At 37.5% G+C, this 13279-nt stretch overlaps 1 protein-coding gene across 1 annotated transcript in view; it reads right to left on the bottom strand.

The window, feature by feature from the left end:
- The window catches only part of cmahp, a 104699-nt gene extending 95324 nt beyond the window's left edge, over nt 1–9375 (bottom strand). The window contains exon 1 of the mRNA XM_012965384.3: nt 9254–9375. Coding sequence (XP_012820838.2) covers nt 9254–9357 — 104 coding nt within the window. The 5' untranslated portion in view covers nt 9358–9375. The remainder of the gene's footprint in view (nt 1–9253) is intronic.
- Between the last annotated feature and the right edge of the window lie 3904 nt (nt 9376–13279).

Here is a 13279-nt window from a genome sequence, read left to right as displayed (position 1 = left end):
TATTGGAAATTAGATTTAATAGTATAAATTAAAGCATTACCCACAAGCAGATGGAGAGTGGAAAGAGAGATTTCAATCCCTGGAGAGGAGTATGAGTAAATATAGAGGAGAGATTGAGGAGAGAAAATGCTCCAAATTTGGATGAGATTAACCAATTTTAAACTTGCGGATAAAAGGGGTGTTTTAGTAGTCCTTGATAAAGATTATTACACAAATTAAATCTATTCTCAATTGAATGATGAGAGTGTATATTATAGATTGGATGGTGATTCTATTTTTAGTGATTTGGAGATAGTAGTCAGCATAACACTTTGTTTCTAGTCTGTAGCAGTGCAGGTTCCCCAATGGCAGGGCCAGAACTAGGGGTAGGCAGAAGAGGCAGCTGCCTAGGGCGAAACGATTGAGGGGCGCCAGACAGGAGCCTCTCCTGCCTACCCCTAGTGCTACTTTGCCATTGCCTCCGCCGCTTGTCATTAGCGGCGGAGGCAATGACCGATGTAATTGCACCGTGGGAGGTGGGCGGAGTTGGCCGACCGGGTTGCCTAGGGCGCCTGGTCGGCTTGGCCCGCCCCTGCCCAATGGCCACTTTCCATCGGCATATCCAGGTACAAACAATCCGGAACAGCACCTCTTGTATTTTTAATTAAAATGCCTTTATTTCAAATTTTCGGGGCATACAGCAGCGTTTCAGCCCATGTGTGGCCTTTTATCAAGCACAAGAGGTGCTGTTCCGGATTGTTTGTACCTAGTGATTTAGTGATAGCAATCTGTCCCGTTTTGAAACGGCAAGAAGATTCTCAAAATGCTGAAAAATTTGCGAAACGATTTTTTGCTGCCCGTGCTTTTTTTGACATGACTGCGCCCAATTTGATGCAACCATGCCCTTTATGATGCAACTGCGGCCCTTTTGACGTTACCATGCCCAATTTGACGCATGGCGGAATTTTTTTTACACGGGGCAAATTTTCGCAAAACAATTCGCTGCAAGTACATGCCTGGCGAAAAAATTTGCTCATCACTACCTATTTTAGGTATACAGAATGAAATAGATTTTCTACTTAAAACGGCCTTGGAGGATGGTATTATCGGTGACAATTTGTCGCAATTTCTTCGCCAACAACATCCAGTGATTCTGGTGTTTTATACACTACCAAAAATCCATAAGGACTTATACCATTCTCCAGGCTGTCCAGTAGCTGTATCTGATGTATTGGAGAAGGAAAGGTAAAAACTAAGTAAGATTATCAAAAAAGTTTATGTAAATAAAGCCATAAGCACTCACAGAAAAGCTGCATTTTCAAAAGAAATACAGGATGTCTTGTCTTTTTTTGTGTACACATGTATTTCGGTATCAGACTTCCTCTCTCAGAAAAATCCTTCATTCCTGTGCAGCTCTTACCTCTCTCCCTTCTCCTGCTCCCCACTCCCCGCTCCCACAAGAATGCATAAGAACTCCCTCCCCCTCCCATCAAATCCATATTATAGTGTTCTGGGAGGGATCTGAGAAAGAGCTTATATTGTTTCATTCAATGTTAAATGAGCTGGTACCCACCCTGTCTTTTTCATTGACATATGATAAAGGGAGGGTTAACTTTTTGGACATGGTTTTATTGAAAGTGGATACATCCCTGAAAACTGCTCTGTACAAAAAAGACACAGATTGTAACAGCTTGTTACACTATACAAGTTTTTATCCACCCTCATTAAGAAATGGGTTGCCAAAACACAATATATGAGAGTGAGACAAAGTGTTACCCCCTAGTGGAAGAACAGAGGATGGGGGAAATGCAATTACAGTGTGCCCAAAGGGGTTACCCTGTTAACAATTTAGAGATCCAATAGCATTTGTTAGCAAATTCTCAGTGGCCAGTGACTCAGTTAAAAGAATAATTAAGAAACACTGCTATATACTACAGACATGCGCTTCACTTGTAAACGCATTTGCAGAAATACCAGTTATGGATTATCGGTGTAATAGGAATTTGTGAGATATGTTGGTAATAGCAGATTTTGGCCCCTTAAAAAAGAAAAAACAGATGTTTTTAGGTCAACCTAAAATGGGTATGCTTCTCTGTCTCAATTGTACCCAGTGTAACAATATTACAAAGGAAGCTTTTTTCACCCATCCTCACCGTGGACGTCAGATTGCCAGAAGTATTATACTTGTATGTATGTATGTATATCTTTATTTATAAAGCAGTACTTATGTATGCAACGCTAGAATAGATTAATAAAAACGGGGTTATTACAATAATAATAAATACAAAGTATAACAATAAACACAAATAAATACAAGGTACAGTTGCAATAAGTTAAGAATCAAAGAGACAAGAGGATAGAGGTCCCTGCTCCATAGAGCTTACAATCTATATGGGAGGGTAACTTACAGACACAAATAGGCAAATATAAGTGCTGTAGGTTACAGTGGGTGACACTGCAATATAATTATTATTATTATTAACATTTATTTATAAAGCTCCAACATATTCCGCAGCGCTGTACAATAAGTGGGTTACATACACTGGACATACAGAGTAACATATAAAGCAATCAATAACCGATACAAGAGGTGAAGAGAGCCCTGCCCAAAAGAGCTTACATTGTATTCGTCATTATACGGTGAGGGTGAGGCTTACCTATCACTCCTCTTAACATGTATTTAAAGGTGTTTTATTACACAGTGTGTAGGCTTGAGAAAGGGCTAGTGCCAGAAACGTTGCCTGGTTTGTTGGCACAATAAACACTTTTCAAAAGAATCGGAGTGCTGCAGCATGTTCATCTTTGAAATGTTATCACTATCACTTTGTTTGCTAAATATATAAAACATAGAAGCATAGTAAAATAGGTTACAAATAGACACACATCCATCAAGTTCAAACTTTTATGTCTATACAAAACCTGCCCAACTACTAGATGATCCAGAGGAAGGCAAAAACCCCATCTGAAGCCTCTCTAATTTGCCGCAGAGGGGAAAAAATTCCTTCCAGACTCCAAGAGGGCAGTCAGACCAGTCCCTGGATCAACTTTTTCAATAAAGAAATTTTCAATAACCCTGTATTTCTTCACTTGCTAAAAAATTCAACCCCAGGGTAGTGTTTAAAACAACTCGAAATGTAATTCCATTCTGCCTGCAACTATAACTGGAAAGGGAAGTTTGAGAACAAACTTCATGTTGGTTTGAAAAACATGAAATCACTGAATGAAATCTGATTGGCTGTTGTTGGCTCCACCCAATTTTTTTAACCTTGGACCACAATTATATAGTAAAAACCACTGTGCAAAGTTTGTGGACCCTGGTTTTAATAGTGTCTGAATGGCAGCAATTTAAATGTCCCCACTGAAAGTGACATCAATGAGAGACATCTGATTGGTGGTTGGTGGCTCCACCCACTTTTTCTAACCTGAAACTGCAGTTACCTAGTGACTAACTGCAAAGTTTAGGGACCCTAGGATTGATAAATAGTGTGAGAATTACTGCATTTTAAATTTAAACCAATAAAATTCAATGGATGAAATCTGATTAGTGGCCCAACCTACTTTTCCTATTCTTGAACTGCAGTCAGGCCATTGAAAGCAAATAGGTGATATGTGATGTTGGCTCCATCCACTTTTTCTAACTTTGAACGGTATATACCAAAATGAAATGGATGGATGGGTGGAAACGGAATGGCTGTTGGTGGCTCCACCCACTTTTCCTTTCCTTTAACCTTAGTCCCCCAGTGACAAACTATAAAAAGTTTGGGGACACTGGCATTAAACTTGTGAGAATGGCAGCAGGTAAAATTTCCCCATTAAACTCAATGAAAAATATATCTGATTGGCTGTCTGTAGCCCCACCCACTTTTTTTCAAACCTTGAATTATTGTCACCCAGTGACACTCTAATTTTGGGGACCCTGGCGTAAATAGTATAAGAATGGCAGCATTTTAAATTTCAACTAAAGCTATTTAATAGATAATATCTGATTGGCTGTTGGTGGCTCCACCCACTTTTTCAAACCTTAAAATGCAGTCCCCTGTAAAGAGTTTGGGGATCCTGGTTTTAACACTGTGGTAACGGCAGCAGGTTGAATTTCCCCATTGAAAGTCAATAGGTAAAATCTGATTGGCTGTTGGTAGCTCTGCTCAATTTTTCTAACCTTGAACCACTGTTACCTGGTGCCTAACCCTGCAAAGTTTGGGGTCCCTGGTGTTATTACTGTGAGAATGGCAGTAGGTTGAATTTCCACCCACTTTTGGGCATCCAACAAATATCATATTTTCATTCAGGCTTACCCCATGACTATGTTATTCAAGTTTGGGGAGTGAAGCCTCAAAGCTGTTAGTGTGTTAAATTTCCCCATTAAAGTCAATGGGTGAAATTTGATTGGCTGTTGTTGACTTCTCCCACATTGGGTCATCCAATAAATGTCACTGTTTCATTCAGGATGAGCCCATGATTATATTATTAAAGTTTGGGGGGGTGCAGCTTCAAAACTGTAAGAGTGGCAGCAAAATCTTCCCTGACAAATCAATAGAAAAATTTGGGTGGTCAGAGCGGTGCCACAAAAAGATGGGGGGCGGGATCGCTTAGAAAAGCACACGCAACCTGCTCTGCTATAGTGCGAAGAAGTGTGGAAAGTTTGGGTATTCTACCCCTAAAACTGTAGGAGGAGTAGCGTTTAGAAAATGGGGGGTGCTAAGAATAAGAAGAACAAAAAAAACAAAAAAGAAAAATAATTGCTATTTTTTTATTAGAAACTAGTTTTGACTTGAGGGTGAAATATTTGGAAAGCATTTCACATTTGTCTATTGACATGTACAGTATAATCCTGCCAGATCTAGCTCATAAAGAGAAAGACATAATTAACCCATTAAGTGCCAGCAGAATTTCACATTTCATTTGGATTAAGTGCCAGAGGTTTTTTGAAAATGTTGTGCTCTCTCACTTTAGGGGCATTTGCTGGGGGTGGGGTTAGTTTACCCAAAACTTTACATAATTTTTTTTTAACCTGAGTTTTTGTTTATTTCCACTGGCAATAAAAATCACAAGCACTGTATAAAATTGTGTTTTTGTGAATTTTTACAGCTGCTTGCAATGTAATACTGTTCACTAAATATTTATTACATTGCGAATGATTAACATTTATTACATTGCGAATAATTAATACCTGCTTGAAGATGGCATAAATCTTACAATGAAAAAGGGTTACTACTAAACCTACTGTTGAAAGAATTGCAAAGGGTTTGCAAATGGTATTTTATTAAATACCAAACAAAAATGACAAATAGTGATTTTTCGTGATATATAGGGATTTATACCACACAAATATTTTATTTATGCAAAAAAATTCTACTATTTGGAAAGCCTCATGTCTCTCAAACGTGTCCATACCAGATATGTAGAGTATAGTTTTATGGAGATTTCTGACTTTTTTAGTTCAAATACTCCCAGAAGTAAACTACTGAGTTTTCAAAGCACTACAGCAAGTTTACCCCAGGAAACCACACATTTCCTGCAGAATCCAAAATGGGTAACCATGTCTTTCTACTCCTAATAACTAAACATCAAGGATTTTCTGAACTTTGAAGTTTCTATACAAATTGATGAAAATTCTAAAACAATCACTTTAAACTTTACATTTTCAAGTTAGTATCTCCCACATAGCATTAGTACCAAGAAAAAAAACATCCTAAATATGAATGCAAATGGCCCATTGAACAGTTTGATGCCCATTGTGCTTGGGATTACCAAAGTATCTGGCAATTAGAGACATACAAATTGCCCTTTAAGAGATACTGACAACAGAAATTAAACTTCTATCATAAAATTGTCAATGTATGCTGTTTATAATTTTGCCTTAAAAGTATTTTCCCAATGTTTTACATTACCTATCTGATTCCCCATGCTGCTCTGTATGGGGGCTGCCATATCTCTTAGCAGTAGAAGCTAAAAATGATCAACACATCAGCTACTAAATATTTAACACATTTGGGGTAAAACATGGGGTAAAAACATAAAAAACCCCAAAAAGACCATATATTTTTGAAAAGTACACATTCGGGTAAATTCAAAATGGGCATCCATGTCTTTCTACTCAAAACTATCGAGTCACAATGCTTTCCCAAAATTGGCGGTTTTGATGAAATGTCTGAAAATTTCAAGCATCTTATCTCCCACAAAGCATTAGGTACCAAGAAAAACATCCTAACTATGAATGCCAAGGGTCCACTAAACAGTTTGATGCCCATTGTGCATAGGATTACCAAACTATCTGGCAATTAGAGACTAGGGATGTAGCGAACCCGCGCAAAAATGTTCGCGAACCCGTTCGCGGACTTTCGCCAAAACTCGCGAATATTCGCGAACTTTGCGAAACCCCATAGACTTCAATGGGAAGGCGAACTTTAAAACCTAGAAAAGCCATTTCTGGCCAGAAAACTGATTTTAAAGTTGTTTAAAGGGTGCCACCACCTGGACAGTGGCATGCAGGAGGGGGATCAAAGGCAAAAACTTCTCTGAAAAATACTTGTAAAAAAAACGCCAAAAAAAGCGCCAAAAAAAAAAAACGCAAAAAAATAACGCAAAAAAATAACGCCAAAAAAAAAACGCAAGCTATTCCTATGTATATGCATAGGCGATAAAATGAAGCGAAAAAACGCGGCGGAAAAACCAAGGCGAAAAAACGCGGCGCCAAAAAAAAACGCGGCGAACCCAAAGTGGCGAACATCAGCAAAAGTCCGCGAATTTGCGCGAACGCGAACACCCGATGTTCGCGCGAATTAGTTCGCCGGCGAACAGTTCGCTACATCTCTATTAGAGACCCCAAAATGAAGTTAGGGCATAAAATTGCCCCCAAAATCACATCAGCTACTGAAAATTCAACTTATTTTTACTGAATTATTTGTGGAGTAAAACCATAAAAAAATACATTGACCCCCCTAAAGTGATCCACTTTCAACTTTCAATCATCTTATATCCCATATCATTATGCACAGGATCACCAACGTATCTAGCAATTAGAGACCCCAAAATGAAGTTAGTGCATACAAATCACCTCAGCTACTAAAAATTCAAGACATTTACTGCATAGTTTGTGGCAAAAACAAAAAAATATATGGACCCCCCCCCAGTCATATATTTTTGGAAAGTACACATATAGGTGAATCCATGGTTAACCACACAATGCTTTCCTAAAACTGTTTTAATGAAATACCTGAAACAGTATGGAGACCCTAGAAAATCATATATATTTTGAAAGTACACATTCTTTTTATTTTTTTGAAAGGTGCATTTTATTAATTATCATACAGACAACAACATAAAATAACACATTTTACAATGCAATAAGGAAAACGCACTGTTCTTTCTTTTTCAGATCTATCTCTAAAGTTTGTTACAAACGTTAAAGGGGTAGGTGTAACATTACAGAATATGAATGTGAATCTGGCAGCAGTTCCAGCATATTGGGTCTGTCAACTAACTGAACTTGGTATTCAGGATGTGGTAGAAACCTCACATTTCATAACTTACCAACATAAAACATTCTAAAAACCTCTGAATATGACTGCCAGGGGTCTACTAAACAGCTTTATACCCAATATGAATAGATTTATCTAACTATGCAGCTTACAGAGGCACCCAAATGAAAACAATGCATTTGTATTTTCACAGAATTTACGATCTGTGGGACATAAAGGATAAAATGTATACTATTTTCACTTGCGGTTGGCCAGGGCTGTCATTGTGCCTGGCACACAACTTTTTGTTATGGAAATCACACCCTATAGAGGCATCTGTAAGAGTACTCCCATGCTTCTCACTGGTAAATTCTGTAAAATTGTGCTACTATCTGCACACAGTTGCCCTCTTATACTTTGTACAAGTGAGACCTCTTCTCACTTCTTTACTTGATTATTTCTCATTACATTTCAGGTTAAATTTAGGTAAGAGCTATTTTTTGGTTCAACCATTATTTGTTTTGAATTTATAAGTATTTCTTCCCAGTACAGGTATGGCATTACTTATTTGGAAAGCTCTGAGTTATGAGGAGGCCATCTCCCATAGATTCCGTTTTAAACAAATCATTCTAATTGTTAAAAATGATTTCCTTTTTCTCTGTAATAATAAAACAGTACTTTGTACTTCATGGCAACTAAGCTGTATGAATCCATATTGGTGTAAAAACAATACTATTAGATTTGTTTCATGTTTAAATGATTTTTAGCACACTTAAGGTAAGGTGAGCCAATGTATGGAAAGATCCCTTATCTGAAAAACCTCAGGCCCCCAAAATTCTTGTTGTTACATCCTTTATCTGTGTCGCATCCACTCAAATCCTTTTAAACCCTGTTATTGTATTTCAGTTGTAATGCTCTTTCTGCACTTAAAATCACAAGTGCAATGTGTTTTGTAAAAGTCCCCCTGTTACTGACCACAACAGTGTATGTAGTGCCTGAATCAGTTATGCAACAGGTCAGAAACCTGTAGAGGGGATCCCTATAGAGGGATCTGTAAGAGTACTCCAATGCTCCTCACTGGTAAATTCTGTAAAATTGTGCAGCTACTATCTGCACAAAGTTTTGTAAAAGTCCCCCCTGTTACTGACCACAACAGTGTATGTAGTGCCTGAATCAGTTATGCAACAGGTCAGAGACTATAGTACGTAAAAAGGAAAGAGGGGGACCTATGCATGTCTGAGACAGCACAATTTATTTCTGGATATTTATTTTGTTTCTCTTTGCCACAGCTAAAGTAATGGTGTAATAGAGGAGAATTCAATTTGCTCTTTTGTGCTCAAAAAGATAAGCAGCAAAGATTTCTCACACATATAATCTGCAGTCCTGCAGTAAATGTATAATGACTGTCCTCAGAGTTTGGACAAATTACACATTGATAACAAAAAAAATGCATAAAAAATATATTTTGTTCAAACAGTATAAAAATATGTACAATGTCTCTAAAATAATATATACCCTGTCTGAAAATGAGAGGTTAATTTTTGCCCCTAACAACCTGTGTGGAGTCCTACACAGGTTGTCATTATAGAGGAGAAATAAATCATTATAGCCATAAGACACTATAGTAAAAGCTTTTACATAACAGATGTGGTTATAGGTAGCTACTTTTGAAATGAGTACATTTGTGCTGTAACTGCTTTTGGTGTTTTAAAAATATTCTTACTCCAACAAATGTTACCTCCAGCTGATTTTACCAAAGTTATTCTAGAAAGAATTCTGGAAAATACTGTACAAAAGAGTGAACTCCAACCTACCTCAGTTCCATAATATGGAAGGTGCAGCTTATGAAGAAGTCAGAGCAGTTAGAGCAGCTTCTAAGCTTCCACTTTGAGTACGGTAAAAATGAACGCCAGTGCATAGTGTCTGACTTTATAAAGAGAACTCCACCCTTCCTTGTGTAAAGCTGTATGAGACATCATTTGCACAGCAATTATTTCAATGAATACAAGTAAGGAACCTGTTATCCAAAATGCTCTGGAACTGGTTTTTTTCTGGATATTAATTAATTTAGATTACCCTACTTTAAGGGGCTGATTTACTAAGACACGAATTCGAATCCGAATTGGAAAAATTCTGATTGGAAAACGAACATTTTGCGTTTTTATCGTATTTTTTGCGTTTTTTTCGGTGCCTTTACGACTTTTTCCTTACCAATACGATTGTAAGCGGCGGGCGAAACTTTCCGACTTTGCATGATTTTGGAAGCCTCCCATAGGACTCAATGGCACCCTGCAGCTCCAACCTGGCCCAAGAAAAGTCACCATACTGAAGCTTGAATGAATCCGAATGCTACGAAAAAATCGCATCATTTTGCGCAACTTTCGGAATGGCTACGAAAAAAGGCGCGACTTTTCGCGCAAGTTTTAATGCTACGAAAAAATCGCCAGATTTTACGCAACATTCAGATGGCAACGAAAAAGTCGCGATAATTTTCCGAAAAAATCGCCAAATACCGATCATTACAAAAAAAACGCAATCGGACGCATTCGGCCCCTAAGTCTCCAAAAAAAATTTAAACATTAAATTAACCCAATAGGATTGTTTTGCCTCCAATGAGGTTTACTCATATCTTAGCTGGGATCAAGAACAAGTAACTTTTATTATTACAGAGAAAAAGGAAATAATTTGTAAAATCTGAATTATTTGATTGAAATGGAGTCTATGCAAGATGGCCTTTTAGTTATTCTGACCTTTCTGGATAACAAGTTTCTGGATAATGGATATCAGACACCTGTGTATAGTAAATGCATAAATTAATATAAATAGCATGTTGGTGTGTAAATGACTGCAGAAACTATAATTCAAGAGCAGAATATAACAAAAATAAACCTCCTATTTCAGTTGGGAATCCTATATAATGATCAGGCAGCATGCTTCTGTGACATGCTTCTATAAGAAGATACCATACTCGCCGTTGTATGATTTTACAAATCAAACATTAAAAGACAGAATGGGGAAACCTCCATGTCTCTCACCCCTTATATATACAGGTATAGGACCCGTTATCCAGTTATAATCAATAAAACATTAATTAAACCCAACAGGTTTGTTTTGCATCCAATAAGGATTAATAATATCTTAGTTGGGATCAACTACAAGGTTCTGTTTAATTATTACAGAGAAATTCTGAATTATTTGATTAAAATGGAGTCTATGGGAATTCAGATCTTTCGGGATAACGGGTTTCCGGATAACGGATTTCATACCTGTACAATGTTGCTGAACACAAATTTCACAGTATGAGCTATTGTTTTTGCAAAAGCAAGGACACTGACATTAAATTAATGAAGTAAACTATAAACCCCACTTTTATGAGTTAGGTTTAGAATTCTTTCCCCAAAAGCATTTACTTTTATTGTCTGATGTACCTGTATAACCTTATATATAGATACATGGCATTCCAAACTTTTTTTTAACATTTTCAAATTATTTCATCCATCCTTACTTGAGACATTTATGGCATATTCAAGTACCTTCTCATGTTTTCTAGTAGCTGCTGAGGAAGCCACTACATTGACATCCTAAGCAAAATGATACATTAGTTGCTCAGTTGTAGCAAAAGCTTTTCCCCTACTGAGCATGCTCCATGAGCTTTACTAAAGTTTGTAAACATGTTACAAAAACTGACACTGTAACACATTTATCTGATGCTGCTGAGTAATGTATCAACAAATGTGTCAGAATTTAGGCTGGCAACCAACACTACCTTATAGAGGGAGGAATAGTAAACAAAATGTTTACATTTTTACATTTTCACAACAGAAGGGACTAGAAAAGAAAATCTTACAGTGTCAAGAAAAAATTGTAACCCCATAAAAAAAATAGAATACTACTTTAATATTGTGGCACAAATAGATGACTAAGAAGATTTGAGAATAAATTATAGAGAGCAGTGAATTTTGGATTGGGTGAGACAAGAAGTGGGAAGAGCTAGTACAGGTAACTGAATAAATCAAATAACCACTGTATATCAGATGTCGCATGAAACACATGAAAGAAAGGAGACTATACAACTGAAAGAAAAACTTACCAAATCAGCAAAGAATGTTAAATGGAGAGTGGAATGTGACCTTAGAGCTTGTGTATGCTTGTGTAGGTTAAACATGCAAGCTATCACTCCTATAAAAAATCAGGTTGAACTGCATATTCCAGAAATAATCTCCCGTTCCTGTCTGTTGGGGCACTTGTGGAAGAAAGCAGCAGGTGGGGGGGGGGGGGGTAGAAAGCAGCAGGTGGGGGGAGAAAGTGGGTGGAGGATATGAGGGCAAAGGTGCTGAGGGGTCACAAGACTTCCAGTAACAGTTTTGCTGCCATACTTTGCAAGTGCTGTCTTCTTGATGTATACACATTGGGGGGTTTCTAGTTGTAGTCAGGCTAAAGTAGGCCTTTGTGTATTAGCCTGGAAATTTTATAGTCCCCTCTTTATTTTTTGCCCACTTAATACCCCTTAATATAATGTTTGACAGTAAGGGGTATAGTATTCTCTCTCTATGTATATACTGTATACAGTATATACGCAAACAGGCAAGGCCACAGGGGAGACTTCCACATCGAGGAATGAGAACAGCCTACGGCAAATAATTAACCTCTCTAAACATCAGCTTACTGCAGCTGAGATAAAGGTTTTACCTTGGGGGACTGTCATTTGTGCCTTCAGCAATAACACACAAGTTTTGGATTGTAGTGGATAACTACAAATTTACTTGTAATTTGAGACTTAAAGAGCACTTTAAGCACTCTGTGCCCAAATATTCAGTAGAAGGGGATGCAAGTGTATCTTTTAAAACTAAAAGTGACTTTGATCCTGGTACAACTAATACATCATTACATACATTTCTAGGATTCTGAATGAATCTGTTACCCATCTCCCTAGTTTGGTAGAACATAGGGGTAATCTCACCAGGAAAGAGCGGGCTGTATCGAAAGCCTTACGAGAGAGGTTGGATATTATAATCAAGCCAGCAGATAAGGGTGGAGCCATAGTGGTCCTGGACTATTAGACTATAACACAATTGTCTGACACAAAATGTTATCAGCTATTAACTTTTGACCCTACTAATGAAAATACTGGACAATGCTTGCATGGTTGGATAAATGAAGGCATGCGGTATGTGTGGAAATATTGATAGTGTGGACTCAAACAACTTGTCTTTTATTTTGGTTACCATGGATGTCCATAGCCTCTACACCTGCATATCACATAATGCAGGTGTAGAGGCAGTTAGGGACTTGATGAGTGATAATGAATTATATAATCAAGTGAATTCATATTAACATTATTGGAGTTCATACTGTACAAGAACTATTTTAAGTTTGAGAATTCATTTTTTCTCCAGCTTACAGGGACCACTACAGGCTCAAATGTGGCCCCTTCATATGCAAATATATTTATGCATCAATTTGAAACTCGATACATTTTGGGACACCACCTTTTTCGTAACATGGCAGCTATTATAGACGCTATACAGATAATTTGTTTTTTTTTTGTGGTATGGGCCTGTGGAGGAACTATTAAGCTTAAGGATTTAAACAGCAACTATATGGTTTACACTGTATTATGACAATACATCTATCCAGTTCTTGGATGTAATGGTTTATAACAGTGCTGTGCAAGTTCTGTAGTGCCGAGGGCCAGAATTTCTCTAGAATGCATAGTGGAGGGCCACTAATGGAAGCCAGTTCTGATCACTCCCCTTTTTTTAAACCGTGCCCACTTTAAACCATGTTATCAAAAGAGCTTTCATTTCATCATTTATATGTGAAAGAATTATATTATGTAA

This window comes from Xenopus tropicalis, chromosome 6 (genome assembly GCF_000004195.4).
Source record: "Xenopus tropicalis strain Nigerian chromosome 6, UCB_Xtro_10.0, whole genome shotgun sequence".
NCBI lineage: Eukaryota > Metazoa > Chordata > Amphibia > Anura > Pipidae > Xenopus > Xenopus tropicalis.
Note: the sequence above shows the minus strand (reverse complement) of the source record. Positions and strands in the feature narration are given on the sequence as shown.